Raw genomic sequence first — 20,289 nt, 5'->3', positions numbered from 1 at the left:
CATTCTGAGCATCTGTTTCAGCCATCTACGTCACTCACATTTTCTCTGCACTCCTCCCGTTGTTTTAGTGCTAAAGGCAGAGGTGAGGGTCTGAGAGCCAAGATTTGCTCCCAAAGATTAAAACGTGAGCAACTCATGTCAGGAATCATCACTTCAAGGATTTTGTTTCCAAATATAAGGTAGGCATTAAGAAGGCAAAGAAAAGGGTATCCTTAAATTAGTTAACAAAAAGAAGTAAGAATATTCTCAGCCTGGCTATTACTGCAAGGTCACTGCACTCCTCTGCACTTTATGTTACTCAAAATGGACCTGCTGCATAATTTGAGATGTTTTCCCTTGCATATGAGGTTGAACCATCTCTGAAATAGCTCCTGCTGAAGTTAACATCAAGTCATTCTTGTTTCCCAATGTCTCATTTTCCAATACACCACATTTCTGCATTGACAACTGGTAATTGCATGGCAGGATCCAAAACATTTTGGCAACAGATCACAAAACTCTTCAGGATGCAGGAGGAAACATGGGATTACTCCAGTAATTATTAGCCAGTTAACACGATCAGAAAATTGGCATTCAAAAAGTCTTTTACAGGTTTCAAGGTCAGTGTATTAAGAGGGAAACAATTCACAAAGTTTAGAACTGTTGTTCCATATAGCTGAAAAACTCGACCATGACACCGCCTGCTCTTGTTTGGGTATTTATCCTGTCTGTGAGTTACTTCTGCCTTTGAACTGCGGAGCAAATCTCTGCAACACTCTTCCAAGAAGTAAAACAGGGTCTGGTTGTGTAACACACACTGGTCTGTCCCAGGTGGGCCCCACGAGCAGGAGTTCCAGCAGTCCCTTTGGAAGTCTCACCTACTCTGGGTTTCACACAGACCAGGTCAAATCCCATCCACTCCCCGACCACATGCAGCCCCATTTTAATGCTTCCAATCCTACAAGAGTTCTGTCTGCACAAACACCAGAACTGAGATGTTGGAAAATAATGGACAGACAACAGCAGAAATAAAATTTTTGTAGGTTTAGTGTTTGCAATTTGTTTTACAGCTTAAAATGAAATACTGTTAGAGATAGTCTACATTCATATGTTTCAGGCAAAATACAGTTTTAAAATCATAAGGCACTTTAAGATGTCTCAAAACAAATGCTTATACAAAAATTCAACAAGAGGGCTGGATGAGAACCCTTTCTATCCTTAGTGTTCTGGTCAGTACATGATCAATTCTCTAGTCAGGCAAGCAAGTGAAATAATCAATAGAAAGGTTTCCAAGACAGAGTTACTGCTGTATTAGTGTGCACTCTGGAGCAGTCTATTTGAAGTGTCTTTTGCTGGGGAGGGAGAGCATAGTGTGAATAAGATGCATTAAAATAGTTCTTTGAACTGGGCAACAAAGATGTATTGCAAGGATTAAGTTTCATTACTTTCATTGGATTAAATTCCTTCCATTCATTATTGCCAACAAGAGTAAGGAACAAAAAGGAGTTGGTTCTTCCCTCCCTCCCCCCCAGTCCCATTATAATTCAACACAAGATTTCAAAGACTTAAAATGACCAGGACAGAAGCCCATGAAAAACTGCATCTGGCCACTTCAGAGTATGTTTAAATATTCATTACTGACTTCCTCAGGTCTCACCTCTTATTAAAGAAAGAGAAACATAAAAGAATTGGCAACTGTCTAAGTTGCTTCCCATCAAATTGATACTTTGCTTCTTTTTAACACCACCCCACTGTTCCCATCAAGTACCTGCACTCAAACACACCAGCAGCTCCCCTGGCAGAGGCCTGGTGGGGCAGGGGATGAATGCAGGCAGCGCCCCAGGCCCAGGGGGAAGAAGGAATGAGCATCTCTGCCTAACACACTTGTGTCTCAGCCTAAGAACAGCTTCAAAAGCTGCTCATGCTGGGCTGCTGTAGCAACAGGGGCACTGATACCAAAACACTGACTGAAGACTTCACTTGAAGATGCACCTTTAGGAGCTGAAACCTGCTAAAAAATGACAGAAAACAAACAAACAGTGGCAAAAACACTGCCTACTTCTCAGGACCCCTGAGACGGGAATGGTAGAAACAAGTGCCTATTATCCATCTGTGTATTTTCAAGTAGTGTCTCATCTATTTTATTGCCTAGTACATTTTCAAGTCTTTGAGGGCCAACAATTGCTGAAAAACAACTCACAGGGGCTCAATGTGGTAGGCACTACAGTATATATCTGCATCCCTAGTCCTCTCAAAACTACCTCAGAGAGAAAAAACCTTCAAACCAAACCAACCAATAATTTGTTTTTCCTACAAGTTCTTGATTGTTTTAAATTCTGACTTACTGGAATTGCACTTTAAAGCCCAGCAGCTAAAAGAAAACTTGGTAGCTATATTCAGGAATATATATATATATATATATAAAATTTTTAAGAGACATTTTATCAAGTCTAAAAATGCATAGATATCAACTGCATAAGCTGTCAAGTTTTGACCTGGCTACAGTGAAGAATCTGTGAAAACAAAAGATTACTCTAACAGACCATATAATATTTGGGCAGAAGTGGGATGGATGCCTGTTCAGTTAAGAAAGAAGCTGCAGTTAAGGATTGAGCTACACTGGAACCAGCCACCACTGGTCTGAACTCATCACACAAAGAGGTGCTACTGTGCAAACAGGAACTCTGATGAAATCTAGCTTTGTGAAGTGAAAAAATGCATGACTTCAAGGCAGCTGCTGCTAAAGACAAGAGAGGAAGGTGGTACCTCATGGCCCTGAGCTCAAAAGATCTTGAGATCTCAACTTGTGCGGCTCACTTTTGCTGGCAGGAGAGTCAAGCTCTAGATCACTCAGCTGACTGCTACGGTTATACCAGCAGGCAAGTTAAATTTGTGGCACTGGAATCATCTTCCTGTCATTCAGCATTGCTGTGACCATGTTCACTTGGGACAGCAAGAAGTATCTGAAAGAGGAGATGAACAGAACAGGCTGCTCACTGGTTGCAATTCCACTACCAGCAAGCAGTTTGTTTCTCTCAAAACCTGCAGGTTCTTCTTCCCAAGCAAAACCTCACAGAATTTGCTAAAGTGACATCCAGTTGCTTGGCACATACACCTCATAGTGTCTTAAAAATATACTTTAAAAAGTTATTTGGAAAGGCATAGAGCACATGCAATTAATTCCTTGTGGATCAACGCACACAGGGAATTACATGTGCATGTGGAACTAAGTTGCAATGATTAACAATGGACAGGGTACTATTTTACTATCAGATAATTTCTTTCAAATTCCAGTTTTTTCCAAGGGAAACTGGGGAAATAAAGAGTTCTGTCAAAGAAATGCAAGGCAAGAAATTCAACCTGCACACCAAGACAGACTGGAACATATAAAGTTTCACAGACCTTGTTCTTCAGGTCATATGAAAGCAAAAATTGTTGTCTAATTAAAAAAAAATCACTTATAAAGAGCAGAATTATCAAAGTGCTTTAATACATAAAGTGTCAAACATAATTAAACAGGACCATTAACACAGAGCTGCCATGAGATGTTCAAATGGGTACATGTGTTCTCTGAATGCAGGAGAGAAGCACAGGTTTTTAAATTACCCACAGGGCCAAATTGGGTTAAGAAAGTTTTTCTTGTTCATTTCAGCTTCTTAACATGGTGGTTTTGCTCTGTTCATGCATTCAAAGGCACAGTTGGACTTGCTCTATCAGAAACTGCATCAAAAGGACTGCCTACCATGAAATATTAATAAAGGGGCAGCTCTCACTGAGTGAAGCACACAACAGCCTCATAAAGTAGATTTATAGATACCTGTCAATTCGTAATATTAATTTTATAATGTATCTCTTGATGCTTAAAAATTCTGAGCTATTTTCTGCAGCTTTCCTTTAAACATAGTTTAAGATAACTGAGTGTGTTATTTGAACCATCAACAGACTGCCAAAGCTACTGCAACGAGAGCAAATGCAAACAAATAAATAAGGAAGACGTTTCAGGAGCACCTCGTGCAAGAAGCTCAGATAACATGCCTTTGCCTCCCTAATGGCTTCTCCTCTCCTGCTAGGAATCAGGGAAAAAGACATTCTCCACAGCACTTCTCTGGGTACTTTCAATTCACCGAGCTCCTGTGTACCTTAGGCACAGCACCTTAAAGATGGAAAGGAACTCTGCCAAGCACAGCAGAGCAAACTGCAGTGGCGAAATGTGGCTGTTCATAAACAAAAAATGTCAATCCAGACCTTTCCTGCAATTCGCAGCTGTAAAAGCAGATCTGCTTCAGTAAGCTGAGACTCAAAAGTATGACACAGAGCCTCACCTCTGGTCCCTTGCACAGGCCACAAGTTTGAAGTAATACCAATTATAACAGAACAATCTGTCTGTTTTCTGAAGGCACCATAAAGACAGCAACACTTCGGGTGTAATGGGAAGAGGGAGGAGGAGGAAAAATAACAAATATTGTTAGGAGACACTAAGAGCAGCTTAGTATAACAAGGGAAAAAAAAGGTGGCTCAGTTCTATGATGGCTATAACATCTGTAACACTACAAAAACCCTGCACCTCTAGGCAAAGGAAGAGTAACCAGAGTTTGAAAAAATCTAGTCCTGAATAAAAAAAATCAACTTTGATTTTAAGTGGATGGGTGTAAAGTCTGTAACTGAGATCAAAGGAGACAGAAAGGAATCAAACTGCAATATAAAACACTGGGGTCCACACACACTCACATGGCATCATTAGCCTGTTTCTGATTTACCACAGTGTTAAAGGATCTGGACAGTCTCCTTTGCTCTGCAGGATGACTGAAGTCCAGTCAAGTTTCGTATGTTAAAATCCTTCTGAATCCGCCAGTGAGAACAAATGCCTCTCCCAGCCCGTCTGAGGGAGGGAGATGGGGCCTCCCAGCCAGGAGACATTTCTAACAACCCCAGGCAACCTACAGGCAGCACGATACTGAGTTAGATCTCCTAAGCAGCACTGCACCAAGCAAGTCCAGGCTTGCTAAGATGTTGTGTCTCTGCATGGACTTGAGGACAATTTCTCATGAGCCCTTCAGGCCAGTGGCTCACGCTTCACCATTCCATTACTGCTCTTCAAATCCATTCTCCTTCCAGTCTTCCCCTCCGGCTCCCCGTTATCCCAGAAGGACTTTCTGCATCCTGTGTGCAGCGACGCTGGCCTCGTCCTCAGAGTCAGACTCGCTCTGGGAAGTGGAGCTCTGGGAGGCAGAGCTGAAGGGAGAGGAGCACTCTGGGGAGCACAGGTAGTGCATCAGCGGGAGCCGGTACTTCCCACAGAAGTCAACAAACTTGATCTGTCTGACGCAGCTGTCGAAGTACACACCTGTGAGGGAGAGGGAACACAAAAACGTGAGACCTGTGCCCACAGCCTGCCAGCTGCAGGATATGCCTTCAGCATATGTGCCTGCAGCAGATGCCTTCAGTTAGGATTTCCCTGGCACTGCGCTGGATGGAGGAGCACAAGGGACACTGGTGGAAGGGAAGGGACCGGGATACCTCTGAAAATGTGAGATTTCTTTTCTTAGTAAAAAACTCCTGTAAAACTGTATTTGGTAGGTGATTCAGAACAGCACACTCTTCACGTAAAGACACAGGGCACAGTTACTTCCAAATAACACGGCAATTTCTTCTAACCATTAGGGGAAAACTCAGGCTGGGAATTTGCAAACTTCTTAAATGTCAAATGAATTAATGCCCTCTATTTTCAAACTTGTAAAACCTCTTCTACCAGCTAGTAAAAATGCGTTCACAAATAGACCTTCGAGCTCTACTTTTCTTCTGCTTGAGTGAAAACACCATGCTGAGCTTGGATGCTACTTTCCATGGCAACAGTCTTGCTGTAACACACAATTATGTTCTCTTCCTGTCACAGCAAGTGATTTTAGACACTGACATTTTCAGAAGTTTCCAGCAGTGTTTTAAGTCCTAGCTGGTCAGGAGCAAGCTCTTCTCCTGCAGTGCTAGAGCAATGCTGCAGTACTGTGAGCGTTCATAAGGCATAGTGAAAAAGCACAAAACCAATCTACTGTTATCCAAGCTGTGCGAAACTCTTAAAAAAATAAACTTTTTTTTTCCCACCCAATATAAGTCCCAGCCCTTCATCTTTGCTTATGGAGCATGCTTTGATATTGTCCTGTAAGAAGATAACAGCTTGCATTATGACTGCAGGGTAGATACTAATTAATGATTTTTTCCTCCTAATCTGCTAAATGCTAAATGTGCAGATCATTTACTCTGGTTAAAGATTAAGCATTGAGCCAAATAAGGCCCCAAGCATTCCAGACTGTTTTATGAAGTCCTCTCCTTCCAAGAACTACATGCTAGTGGTCCCAAGGCAGAGCTAAACAAGTTGCTGTTGGCAACTGCTAAAACTAGAGCCACTCTCCTCTTTTCCACCCAGAAATGATGCTCACCATTCAGCAAGAGCGTGTGCCAAAGTTCTGCTGTCCATTACTGGCTTTGACCTATTTCAGGGCAAATGGATCAGAAACTTTAGCTCATAAAACCACAGTGGAGTGCTGGGATGAGCTACAAAGACTCTGACAGAAGTGCAGTCAATTGCATGCAAATCCGGCAGTACATTGCCATGCAAATCCAGTAAACCAGCACTACAACTCTGAATACTGTTCCTAAGTGAACAAGGCTCCTTGAAGACAAATTTCCAGGGGAAACGCAGCCAGAATGTGGCTGCAGCAAGTAACACTTTGGACGTGCGTGAGCTTATGAAGTCACAGCAAGTCAGAGGGAAAGGAAACCACCAGGCAAGAGCAGCAAACAGAGCTGTGCACTGAACTCACCCCCGCATTTAGGATTGGGGCAGTTGCTGGCCAGGCTCAGGTAGCGCACGAGGCTGTCGGGGAGGTCGCTGGGGGCGTAGGGCACGTTGCGCGTTTTAACCGTGCGCCCCGCCAGCTCCTGGAGGCTCGGCGGGTTGTAGGTCAGGTCACGCACAAACCGCACCACCAGGGGGTTCCCACGCAAGCTCAGCTCCTCCAGGTGAACCAGGTTAAGGATCTCTCGGGGAAGGTAGGTCAGCAGGTTATTGTGCAGGCTGAGGGAACGCAGGGAATGCAGCCTAAGGATGGAGATGGATACCCAGTCAAGATGTGCCAGCAAAATTGCCCCATAGCGGCATTAAGCAGACCTAATTACTCTCCCCGCTCCCACCAATTTCTTTTTCTTTGGCTTTGCTCCTTTTTAAAACACAAATTCATGCTAAAAGAACTGCTCTTGTTCCAGTACACACAATGCACTAGAAAACTCAGCTCAGCACCCGAATACCTGCTAAAGAAACAGAGTCTTAAACATGCTGCTATCCCTCTCAGTATTCCCCACACACCCCTCCCACAAAAGACAGAACAGAAGTGCACAGACTGAGTGCTTTCAGGGGCCAGAGCGTTTCCTTGCACCCAGCACACCCATCAAGAACAGTCCCCTGCAGTGCTCTGAATAAGTCACCTGCTCTGTCTCATGCATTAAAGATGATTGCTGGGAGGCAGCCAGCCCTGCAAAGCCCCGTGTTTCCACGGCTCGCGGCTGCACCACCTCGACACCACCACGTCCCAGCCAGGTCACGCCGGGCCAGCAGCGCCACAGCGGACAAGCAACTTTTTGCTTTTGGACGAGGCTTTCCCCTCTCAGGAAGCACAAAGCAATGCTCCAGCACAGCATCCAGGGCTGCTCCCAAACTTGTAAAAATGACAAGACATTGTACTTCAAAAATAATCCACTACACTATCAAATTCCAACTTGGAGAACTCAGCTGCCATTCAGTTGTTTTTAGGGTTACAGCTGTATTTCCCATCTTCATTTCCCATCTTAGGCTACACATACAGAACTGCAGTGTCCTCTTTCCCCCCATTATGAACAGATAAAGCAGGAACCTAGGCACTAGGACTGGGCTGTACGATTACAGGAACACTCTGAGATCTTCAAGTAAGGAATGCCAAGGGAACACAGGGGATGGTACAAGACAAAAGTACACACAAAAAGGTTTTGGATAAAAGGCAAAACCCATCAAGCATTCATCACTAATAAAATAGTACCATTCCTCCTTCTTAAGGCAGCAATTTATCTTTCCTGAGTTGCCCAGGTACTTTTCAGAGTCCTCTATACAAACCTATTAATTCACTGTAAGGTGCCATCTCGGTGATGGCTTTTTAACATAACCCTTTCATTGAGTTTTCCAGATCATATATTCATGGTCTGCCTGCAGTGCACCATGCCAAGGATGTTCTTTTTCAAATCCAGTCACATTAACAAACTGAAGGACAAATAGGTCCTCCCAGGTACTTTTATCCACACACACAGAAGAAAAAGTTCAAGGAGTTAATTACAGCTGGTGGCTGATGACAGTAAGTACTCACTGTGCCAGTTGAGGTGGAATGCTCTGGATCTTGTTGTCACACAGAACTAGATACCTCAGAGAAGGCAGTTTTGCTAATTCAGGTGGAATTGCTGTAATGAAATTCCCTCCAAGGTATAGAAACTCTAAACTGGAAAACAGAAGAGAAAAGAGTGCATTATTTAATTAATTTCAAGTTTCCTTTAACATCTAGGTTTTCACAGCTACTGCATTTCTTAAAGAAATGACAGATGACTACCTATGAGATAATTTGCTGAGGGCAAGAAAAAAAAAGCTGAGTTGCACATCAAAATTACAACAGAGCTGCTGTTTCACAACAGATGATGTTGAGATGTTACCTCCAGACTCCTGCAGTCACCATTACACCTGCAGGCAGGCACCAACAACTGTGTATTCCTACTACAACCCCTTATGCAAAGCTCCTGCTCCTATTTCCAAGGATGTGCAGCCTGCACACACAGGGTCTGCAGCACTGCCAAAGATCCTGTTGCAGCCAGTGGGAGCTCTCAGTTTCGGCAGGAACGAAGCACAAGCGCCGTGTCTCTCCCTGGAAATCCTGGCCCTGCACCAGCACTAGTTGCTCTTTGTGGAATCATCTGACTCCTGGGTGACTAACTGGAACCCTTCAGCATTAGTCAGAGGCAGCCAGTCCCCTTTTGATACAATTCCCACACCAACACCACAGCTGCAACAGCACAGAGCGCACCTAAGTCACACAAGCACATGCACGCAATTTCTCCGAGACACTGGTTTCAGTGCTCTGAAATCATGAAGCCCAGAGCTACCAGAAACCATAGCTGGGCTTCACTGCAGTTTGGGCCCAAATAAAAGAATCGCTGGATGTCCTGTGAAAATTCTGTGGGTCAGAGACAAGAATGAGAGAGGCACTAGATCCCTTCTGCCAGGTGGGAGTAGCCAGTATCTGCTGTGCACCTCTGCCCTTCTAGGAAGAAAAATTGGCAAGCATTTCTCTCTCACAGAACAGCTTCAAGTCCCCATTCCATGGAGTCAAGTAGCTTTCTTTTCCTGTTCTTGGATGTTTTCTGAAGGAAACAAAGGCAGGCTAAGTTTGGGTACTTCTTGCTAATCACAGTCCAGCCAAGATGTTTTCCCATGTCTGAAAAAGGTGGATCCCCCAGTCCTGGTTCAGTATCTCCAACACACACTCAGGCTGCCTAACTACAACGCACCCTGGCCTTCTCTGATCCTGCAAGCATCGCCCACAGGCCAGGGAAAGTGAACACATCCAGGCTACATCAGCTTTTCTTTAAGTACAGGTTGTAACTTCTTGGAGTGGGAGACACCTTCATCTCACCCCAGCAACTGAGAAATGCTATGGACACACCTGGCACAGCAGAAGCACAGGAACAGAGCACCCAAGGGTCACGGTGCTCCACCCAGACAAGGTCTGAGCCCTGAAACTCTGTGTCACAGCATATGTGGAGCGCAGGAAAGCTCCCCCCGGACTTCCCCTGGGATGGAGCAGGAGAACAGCAGAGTCTATTTCACTCAGTTCTTGCAAGAAACTTGAACCCAGAGATCCAATGACAGCATCTGCTGGGGCTACAGAGGTCACTACTGCAGCACAAATGCACGTGCCCGACAGCGAGGGACAGAATGACAGAACCTGTGCCACACACCAGGAGATGCTCGCAGGGCTCAGCTTCCCCTGCATTCCCTTGCAATTTTGGAGGATGTCAAAGGCAAGCTAAATAACTGAAACTGGACAAAGTGGGCAGAAAATTAAGCCTTAAACTGAATTTGATTATACGGAAGGCAGTAACTACAGACCAAGTGGGACAGCACATTTGGAGGTTACTCTGAACACCCAAGAAAGTGCACAGTGAAAAACCACCACCAATTGCCACTGCTTCAAAGGAACCTTAACCCTCCTCTACTCAGACAACCTGTATGTTAAGGAGTGGGGAGGAAGGCTGCAGTGCAAAGACCATGTCAAGTAGAGATTATTTTTAATTAACTTTTGATCCCCTTAACAAAGCCCTGAGTTTTAACCAAAATTCCTCCTTCAAACCTCCATTGTTTCCTGAGGTGGATTTAGGCTGCTTGGCTCTCACTAGGGACTTAACTGCTGAGTATACAATTCCATACAATTCCTAACTCCATACCACTGCTGGAGCCCACACCAAAAGCTGTTGGGCAAGGGAATTCTTGCAATGTGGATTTCAATATTTAAACAAAGTTTGGATGTGTACAAGTTTGCACTTCCTAGGAAAAGTGACTAATTAACTCCTCAGCCTTTGTGTTTGAGGACACTAATGCCTGCAAAGTGACATGGCGTAAAAACACCTCCTACCAGGGAAGGAGAAGAGGGCACAAGTTATACTGTAAAAATGTTTGGGGAATTAATTTCAAGGCAAAAAATGCATATGTTTCAAGAGCAGCCTACTGTACAAGCTAAGTGTACAAAAACACTGCCTACAAACTTCTTACAGCTTCAAATCTGCTCTTTGTGAAGTCTGTAATGCGAACACTCAATCACAGCAGGAAGGATATAAAGACTTAACGTCAGAATACTAACTGTCTCGAACTAAAAACCCACTAAATAAGATAACTTCTTCATTGGAAATGAATTGCTTCTTACAAAATGTTTTGTTTTTACTCATCTTCTGAATCAGCTTTTTGGAGTCAGTAGACTGAAAACTCCTGGGGCTCAGTCTGGTACAGCAAATTCAGAATTTCCACATTAACTTATGGTATTAATTAGATGATTAATTTATTCAAAAACCACAGGGAGGAGGTTTTGAAACTACAAAGAAACTTATTTAAAACATAGGAAAGATATTCTTATAGCTTCCACTGAAACACTGCTCAGCAGGAAAACAAAATCCACAACTCCCATCCCTCAAAGTACAACCTAGGGAGAAGGATCCAGCCTAGTCTTGGCTAAGCAAAGTGAAAGAATCAACAACAGCCATTTCTGCATCAAACTGAAGTGTCAAGAATTATCTGAGCAAAGCTAATCACGACACAGCAAAGGATTTTCAAGAGGCACGGCCCTTTTATCCAGAGCCCTGACTGCAGCACTGGGACGCAGTTTGCTCCCAGCTCATCTGCTCCTCACCTGATTTTCATGTCGCACTCATACTAAGCCTGTACCTGGAGGCAAAGGTGATGCTGGCTCTCGAGCTGTCCTGCTCAGGGCAGGGCAGCTTGCTGCTTGGTAAGACAAGCAAAAGCACTGCTCAGCTCTGCCCTCTTCACAAACGAGCCTGCAGTAAGGCAATCCACAACATTCACCCCAAGTTTTTGCACGAGGACCACAGCAGGGATCCACTGAGCTTAGTGAATGCTTCTAACTAACCTTTCACACTTAGACCTAGCCCTCTGACAATCATTAATCTGTACAGCCATTTTGATTGATCAGCTAAGGTCTTGTGAACTGCTGTGTACACAGAGGTAGAACTGGATGTTTTCCTGCACTTTTAGAAGTCGAGAATCTTCAAAAAGCCAGAGATCAACCATCATCAAACAAACATAAGCTCAGTTCCAATTTTTGAAGCTAGAATGAGTGATTTACTTCCAACCTGCCACACAGACTCCAGCTGAATGAGTTTCAAAAAGAGACAAACACTAACAAAATCAGTCTCAACAGAATCTGAAAAAAACCCCAACAACCATGTGAGTTACTAATGAGGGCTGACACTTTCCCTCCTGCCTTTTAGCAATGTTGACAAATACACTAATAAAAGGCCAGAGTCCCTTTCAGCCTCACATCCAGCAGGCCCCTGCTCTGGGTGTGAGGACTCCTGACTGCTGCCAAGCACAGCCAGCACGCTGAGCCCATCATGCCGTGCTCCTCTCTAGCAGCATATTTCACACCACTGGGCTGTAGGGTGGCAATGAAAATACTTATGCCTACTAGGAAAGGAATGGAGAAATGCTCAAACAACTATAATCAATTCAGGGAGTGGTAGCAAAGTTTAACATACAAAGAGACTGTACCTTCTTGCTTGAGTACGTCCTTGATGTTTTCAGGTCATCATATAGCACAAACCAAATCCAAAAGCCCCCAAACACTCAGTAAATAAGAAGAGCCACTCTGAGTACTAGTTATTTTTTATACCCTATCAATTACCACAGCACTTCCATAGTCATATTTCAAGGGGATAATGTCTTCAGGCATAGGAGATACTCAAATATTCAATCCACCCTGTTTCCCCACAGATGCTTCTTTGGATAAAATTTAACAGCTGACATCAAACAGATGCATCTAAATAGGTAATATAAAAAAAGCCCAAACAACAATGGTGCCTGAAATAGCTCCAGGTCTTTTTAAGATAAACTTTTTAGCAAGAAATTTCCAGGGCAGTTTTGAGGCTCATGCAAGGGAGGAATTTCAAAGCAGCCCACAATACACTCCTGTTAACCCTGTTCTACGATTTGCTAATTCCTGAGAGAACGGCACAGCCTTTGCTGACACGCAAATTTAAGATCAAACAGTTGTCTGAACACTATTTGCAAAACGTTTGAAGAGGGGAAGAAGAAGGGAGACAGCAAGCAGATTTCCTAATGCTGTATCTTTATCAAAGCTCTGCTTGCCCTTTTTCCCACACTAACAGCCGTCCTTTAAGCGTATGCTTGTCTAACACGCTTAATACTACCCACGAATGAAAGCAAACGCGCTGGTTTTCAATGCGTCTAAGCCTCCACACAAACCTTGGGTGAATCTAGTTAGGCGCTGAGGTCTTTGATCCCAGCCCTCGCACAGCCAGGCTTTATTAGAGGAACACCAGCAAGAAGGAAGAGAACGTGCATGGGTCTTTTCCAAGCTCTGCCTGCTCCCGGTGCCCTACAGAGCATGAGAGTATTCACTAGGAGAGCACGACTAAACTCAAAGTTCCCATGGGAGACCTGAAGTATCAGCTTCATTTCACTAAGCCCTTGAGAATTATTAATTTTACAGGACACTTGCAGACATTTCCCAGGCCTGCACACTGATCAGGGCAAACCTTGCACCCTTTAAGCCAAAACTCACAGCTGCACCGTGAAGATCAAAGCGATGTTTTACCAGATTTGCCCTACAAATTTTGTGCCAGGACGGGCACAAGTAGATGGCCCCATTTCTAGCTCACCAGCTGTAATACACCTTGCCCATAGTGCATCCCCAGCTGGATCAGCAGAGGGAGGATATGCAGAACCAATGCAGCAGTGGGATCTCTATGCAGATCAGGAGCTGCTGAGGGCTGTGAATTGAGTCTGAGAGTGACTGACCATAACATCTCCCACTGAAAACACAGCAAGGTCAACAGGGAGAACTACAGAGAAGATAACACTTGTGTCTGCCTATGCTAAGCTCGTATTTTATCCGGCAACAAACAGGGGAGCAATGCAAAGAAGGCTGCTCTCACATGTCTGGTGCACTCCTCACTCTAAATTCACAGCAAGAGCCAATGCTCAGGCCTTGCACTGTACTGACATACCAGCTGACAGGAACTGGGGATGCTGGACATACAGAAGGACCTGGCACGGCCTAAACATGACCAAGAAAAGGCCCCAAGAAAAGCAGGGGGCCTACACATACACTTCTCAGAAACACACAAGGCTGCTTCTGGTCATGCTTGATGCTTACAGTGAAACTACAATGAAAGAGCACTGAATTTTCCTAATGGAAAACATGAAGCAAAGGTTATTCATCCCTGGTGCCAGCTTGCTATGATCAGCATCATCCTACTGCCATCACCAGAGCAATCATGATCGTACACTTATGAAGATGTGCAAAGGAAGCTTCAAGCATATTGGTGGTCCTTCCACAACAGCCTAGGAGATAACCAATAATCAGGAACACAGCACTCACTTTCCATGCGGGATCTTGCACCGCACACAAAACATTTGTGTGGGCAAGGATGGAGCAGACGGCTGAAGCTGGAAGGAGCAAGGCACGACAGCAGCAGGACTGGCTGTGGTCCTGTCCTGGGGTGACTCTGTGATGCTTGTATCCCCAGTTACTGTTCTGTTTATGCTGTATATTGAGTTCCACACCTTTAAGACTGGCTCTGAGAGCGAAGCAGAGGAAAGAAGAAGTGTGCAGTTTGTTTGCAGAAACTGCTCTCTCTCCTCCACATTCTGCTCCTGGACTGTGTCGCCTATGGACGGACAGCGAGAGAGAGCTCTCCTTTGCTTTTTAGTTAGTTTTTAGCTAGCTGAGGCAGAGAAGTTCCCTGGACTGTTTTTTTTCTTTTTCTTGGAACTGTTTAAACCTGTTCTGGACTTAAAACCCAGAAAAACACCTGGAGCTCATGCCCACAGCCCACTGGGGCCCAGGACAGCATTTTCCAGTGCTGGAGGGACTGGAGGGACTGATAAAAGACTGGGTGAGCCGAGCTACAACCAATGGCAATGACTTTCTCAATTTTGCCATCACTCTTCAGAACAGCCAGAGGTTTTGTTGTTTGATGTTGTTCACCGTTTTTGTGCTTGTGGGCACTTTGCTTGTTGAATGAACAGGGTTTTTTTCCCACTCTTCTCTAAGGACGTTTTTCCCGGATCAGTTTGAAGAGGAACTGTTTGAATTTGCTTTCTAGAGGAACCCCATTTGGAGGTTTCTTCCTAAAGTTGCCCTAAACCAGGACAGGTTCTTATCACCAAGTTCATTAACCTGCCAAGTCACCAGGAACATGCCAGAGAAAAGTTTCTGCCCAACACGCCTGTCCCACATGCAGCTTGTGTGAAGTGGTGGATTTGTTATCTTCCTGTGAGTAACAACACACGGCACACACCTCCCGTTCCAGATCCTTTGCATTCGCAGTCACCAGCACGTTCCTTCTCCTTTGGCAGCTCAGACCCATCAGCTTTTTATACTTTCAGCTTTATCACATACACACCCTCCTGACCTGCTTCCTGGCCTTCACTAAAACTGACATGCTGTCCCTTCAAAAACTAAAACAGGAACCCATGGGGTGCAGAGGAAAGACATGAAGCTTAGTTATCAAGAGTATTAAAAAAAAAATATCTCATCACAGCTCAGACATTTCTCTGGAGATCTAAGAAGCATGTCTAGATTTGTGCAACTTCAGTCTGCTCTATAATCAGTGACTGGAGCAAATGGGAAGCTGTCAGGGTCACGGGAAGAGAAGAATGGCTGGTCTCAGGAACTCTAGTAGCAGCAGGAGAAATTTGATCAGTAAGAGTGCTGCCTGCATTCCCCTGTGGTCTCAGAACTCCTAAGATAAAAGAAAAAATTCCTTTGATGAGATATTGCACTCAGAAAAAGGGTCAAGGTCTTGACTTGTCAGCAACAGTAAGACTGGCATTTGCAGACTGAGCTGTGAGGTTAAGAGAAGCCACAACACCAGGTCCTATCTCCAAGTTCTAGAGCTCAGAAAATAACAGAGGTCTCTGTGTTGCCATGCTGTAACAGCTGGCTGTGCTCTGTCCTTGCTCAGGCTCATTTTACCCACTTCCACAGCAAGCACACTCACGCTGAGGACACCTCTCTTGTCAGCAGGTAGAAGCAGAGTCTGGCAGCAGTTTCTCTCCAGAATGTACTTTCTGTTTTTGGCAAGGGTCACTGGTTACCTAGGTCCCAATGAACAGATTCAGGATTCACTCTGGAGGAACAATACATTATAAAGCATTTTCTCCCAGCTCTGGCAAAGATGTGTGCAGCTCCCTTTCAATACTTAGGCAGTCCCAGATACAGACGTCACTGATGGCAAAGTGGTAAAGAAGCTGACAATCCTGGTGGGGCACAGATCTGCTATCTTGAGCTAAAGTTCAACTACATTCTGTTGACATGGTAGCAGAAGTTCAATGAGGTAGCACTGGTGACGTGGGCAGCAGACAGAAGCTGTGTCTAAGTGTAACTTTTCCACCCGACACGTCACTTTCCAATGATGAACAAACAGTCCAACAGCTTTGTCTTTCTCTGAATTCTCCCTCTGGGGGTTCGAGCATGATCAGTCCAAGAAAAGCTGCAGGACAGGACAACAAGGAGCCCTGCTTCAGGGCAGATCAGAGTGATGCCTTGGGAAGGCTGATCTGGAACACTAGACAGAGCTAGGAGAATAAAGTAGATATTTATTAAAAGGCCTTTAAGGGTACACCTTGGGCAGCAGAAGAGCCTGGCCAGGGCTACACCCAAGGTGGACTTAAAATGGTCGCAAAATGGACAACTGGTCATGAGGTTTCATACTTTTGTAAGTTTTGGTCCATTTGCATATTGGAGTTTAATTGTCCAGTTACAGCTTCAGGTTGTGAAGTGCCATCCTTCTTGTTTTCTCTCTTCAGTCCACCGTTGTTTATGCTTTTGGGCCCGAAAACATTTAACTGTTGTCCTTGGTCTCCAGCAGGAAAAGGATTTGTTTTGTCTACCTACCCTGTGAAGAGAGCTTACTAACACTTAATATGAGGCTTGGAACTACACCCCTAGGCAGCACAGAATCTGAAAAACAGGAAAGTTAAAGGTTAAGGCATCAAGAGGAACAAAGCAGAGTGACAGAGGTGCAGTGTGGAGCACAGGTCACAGCCTGCTGAGCACCATGTGCGGTGCTACACAGCCCACTACTTTCCAGTACTGGGGACATCACAGAAGAAAAGCAGGGCTGAGGTTTGCTTTCTTGAGGAAAAAACCCACAAACCCCAGAGACCATATAAACAGCGGCAGGAAGCCTCTGACTCAGAGCAACAATCAGATCCCAACCACATCCTGGATGCTATCAAACATGCTATGGAGACAATGTGGATCATCTTCCTCATGCAACTGCCCTCCTCCACTGGCCTCCTCTCCCTTGCCTCATTTCCTGTTTCATCCCTGAAGCATCTGTTCCCAGACAGAAAAAAAGCTGAGCTTCCTCCTCCTCATGATAGCCTCAGTCCAGGATGTATCACAACTCTGCCACGAAGGATATGGGCATTCTTCATCACTCAAAACATTTCATAGCATCTCTCAGCCCAGAGAGCTTAACCCAGAATTGCTCCAAATCCTTAACAGGTGCATGCTGTGCCACCTGGACAAAAGCCACAAACCCAATTGTATTATACTGCAGCAGACAAAACCATTTCCCAACAGCACTCAAGCAGTTCTGATTTGTCCCACCTACATCCATGGGAGACACAGAACATCCTATGCTTCCACTGGACGCAGCTCTGCTGAGCCATCTGAATGAATCCAGGTATTTAGGGTCAGGGGTGCTGGGATTTGCACAAGAGAGGCTGCCTCTGGCAAGTCCCTGGGCAATCAGCTGGAGCAAACAAAGTTCAGATCCGAAGTCTCAGCCCTACAGAGGCCAGCCTGAAGCTTGGGAATCCAGCAGAACACATGAGGTGCCTGTGCCACAGCAAGCATCCCGCCTGGCCAGGAGGACACCAAGCCTCAGGAGCACCCAGCTCAGGCCAAGGCAGGCAGCCAAGAGCGAGTGCTGCCTAAGGCCTGTTCCCACCCCACCACTGCTCCCAGCTGCGGTGATTCAGCCACAGGGCTCTGCATCACCGGCCTGCGGTGGCTGGATGCAGCCCCAGAGCCAGAGGTACCACCACACCCGAGCACAGCCCAGGGCTCCAGTTTCGGGTCTGTCAGTGTCTGTCAGATCCACACAAGTCATGTGTGGAGAGAAACACCCAAAACCCCAGCCATGACAGCAAGCCCCCACTGAGACTGCAGCTGTATGGGCAGAAAGGCCCTGCTGTTTGCACAAGCCACAAACACATCTTTATCCTCTTCAGCAACCCACTGTGCAGCCATGAGCTGCAGGGCACACGGAGTTTATCGTGCTGTCACCCAGAGATGTGCATGAGAGCAAAACCATGGAGAGCCTTCCTCACGGCAACCCTCACACCAACCACACCATCACCAGGGGAGCACCCACGCACCGGGCAGGCCAGGGCAGTGCCAAGAGCCACCCAGTTCGTGAGCACAGAAGGCCCAGCAGGTCATCTGCTGCAACCTTCCTGCTCAAGCAGGGTCACCCTAGAGCAAATGGCACAACATCATGTCCACTGGAACACCTTCAGTGAGGGAGCCTCCACAACCACCTGGGCAACCTGCTCCAGTGGCTGGTCACCCCCACAGTAAAGTTCTCCCTCATGTTCAGGAGGAACTTCCTGTGCATTATCATTTTCTGCCTGCTGCCTCTTATCCTATTGCTTGGCACCATCAAGAAGAGCCTGCCTTCATCCTCAACACCCACCCTTTGGGTACTTTTATACATATATATGTGGATGAGGTAAAGGACGTCCTGGAGTTTTGGTAACTCAACATGACGAAGAGGAAGAGCCACGCTAGCGGCAGCAGTGCTTGGAGACACCTGAGGCTGGAGATAACTGACCCCCGAGGGGGAGCGTGGCAGAAAACCCGGCCGGGCTTGCCGAGGCTGTCCCTGTTCCCGCGGGGCCCATCCCTCACCTGTGGAGCTCCTGGATGTCGGGCGGGATGCCGTGGAGCCGGTTGCCGCCGAGGCTGAGGCTGCGCAGCCCGCGGAGCTGCAGCAGCGCGGGCGGCACCTCGGAGAAGCGGTTCCCGCTGAGGTTGAGGACGCGGAGGGAGCGGGCGAGCGGCGCTTCCCCGAGCCCCTTGGGCAGCGAGCCGGGCCCGCCAAGCCGGTTGTTCTTGGCCAGGAACGTGTGGAGGCACGGCAGGGACAGCAGCTCCGTGCCTATCTCCGTCAGCCCCGTCCCGCTCACGTCCAGCACCTCCAGCGCCGGGAACCACTGCGACAGCCCGGCGGGCAGCGGGCCCGACAGCCGCCGCGGCGACAGCACCAGGCGCCGCGCCTCCGCGCTGCGCCGCGCCGCCAGCTCCGCCGCCAGCGCCGCCTCGGGCTCGGGCTCCGGCTCCGGCTCCATCGCCACCTCCGGTCCCGGCTCCAGCTCGGGGCCCTGCCCGCCCGCCGCCGCCATCCCGCTCGCACCGACCGACGGCCCCGCGCGGCACCCGGGGGCTTCCGCGCCTCGCCCCGCCCCGGCCCGCCCCGGAACCCGCACGGCCCCGCCACCCCCGCCTCACGCTCGAGCCCGGGCGCGCCGCCAGCCCAGGCCGCACAGGGGCCAGCGCGCTCATGCAGGTTGCGGGGCGCCCGCGGGTGGGCGGCGGAGGGAGAGGGAGCGTTCGGCGGCCCCGGAACGAGCACGGGAGCGACCGGAGGTGGCTGCGGCTGTCCGGGGCCGCGGCTGCCCGAGGCTGGGGCTGTCCGGGGCCGCGGCTGTCCCGCCCCGCTCCTCGCCCCCGGTACCGCCACAGTCTGCACCCGCAGGGCCTGGAAATGCCACCTGCTCCCTGCCAAGTGTTTTACACTGAGCTCGGGACGCCAGAGCTGCTAAGTGTAAAATTAAACCGTACCCTTTCCTCTACCCCTTCTGGTCACCCTCAGAGCCCGAAGGAGAGGTGCTGCCGACCCGTGTGCCCCGTGGCCTCTCGGTTGTGGCAGCTGGTGGGGCAGCCTGGCCCAGCACCCCTGGCCAGCGGGTGTTCTGTCCAAGAGTCGATCTGCTGTGGTCCCTGCAGAACAGGGAGGCTGGAACTGAGCGGTCTTGGAGGTCCCTCCCAACCCAAAACATTCTGTGGCTCTGTGAGCTGCTGCCGTGGAGCACCAAAACAGAGGTACTGCCAGAATTATTCAGTGCCTGGCCGTGCCTGGATGTCAAAAGACAGCTTTGGTCTCAGCCGTGGCATTGGCAGGAGTTAATCCGTAACACACAAGGCCGTCAGGCGGAGCGGCCTGATGCTGGTCACTGATCGACGTGGAGCTGACCCCTGTTGTACCACACACAGACAAACAGGCACGTCAGGGTCTGTGATTTCAGTTCATTGCTCTTTGAACACAGGTTAACATCAGTGTAGCCCGTAATCATCAGAAGAAACAGCAGCTATGTGTGATAACAATGAGAAGATTCACAACCCAAGGGAACTTTTGCCTCGACTAAGCCCAGGCTTAAGCAGACTTACTTCCTTGTAATGCAAGGAAGTCAAA

The 20,289-nt window shown here is 47.3% G+C and overlaps 1 protein-coding gene across 1 annotated transcript; it reads right to left on the bottom strand.

The window, feature by feature from the left end:
• Window positions 1–1,008: 1,008 nt before the first annotated feature.
• Window positions 1,009–19,292, bottom strand: LRRC58 (leucine rich repeat containing 58). The gene is made up of 4 exons (XM_063394035.1): window positions 18,726–19,292; window positions 8,367–8,495; window positions 6,798–7,075; window positions 1,009–5,323 (listed from the first exon to the last, which is right to left on the bottom strand). The coding sequence occupies exons 1-4, from the start codon at window positions 19,217–19,219 to the stop codon at window positions 5,115–5,117; spliced, it is 1,110 nt and encodes a 369-aa protein (XP_063250105.1). The 5' UTR covers window positions 19,220–19,292; the 3' UTR covers window positions 1,009–5,114.
• Window positions 19,293–20,289: the final 997 nt, after the last annotated feature.

Source organism: Prinia subflava, chromosome 3 (assembly GCF_021018805.1).
Source record: "Prinia subflava isolate CZ2003 ecotype Zambia chromosome 3, Cam_Psub_1.2, whole genome shotgun sequence".
Classification (NCBI taxonomy): Eukaryota; Metazoa; Chordata; class Aves; order Passeriformes; family Cisticolidae; genus Prinia; species Prinia subflava.
This window is presented reverse-complemented; position numbering and strand designations above follow the sequence as displayed.

Bases quoted from the DNA above. Each gene is read 5' to 3' on its own strand.
- LRRC58 (XM_063394035.1), bottom strand. From the start codon at position 19,219: ATGGCGGCGGCGGGCGGGCAGGGCCCCGAGCTGGAGCCGGGACCGGAG. The intron at 8,496-18,725 runs GTGAGGGATGGG...TCTGTTTTCCAG, and splicing joins GACATCCAGGAGCTCCACAG to TTTAGAGTTTCTATACCTTG. The intron at 5,324-6,797 runs GTGAGTTCAGTG...TCTCCCTCACAG, and splicing joins CCCCAATCCTAAATGCGGGG to GTGTGTACTTCGACAGCTGC.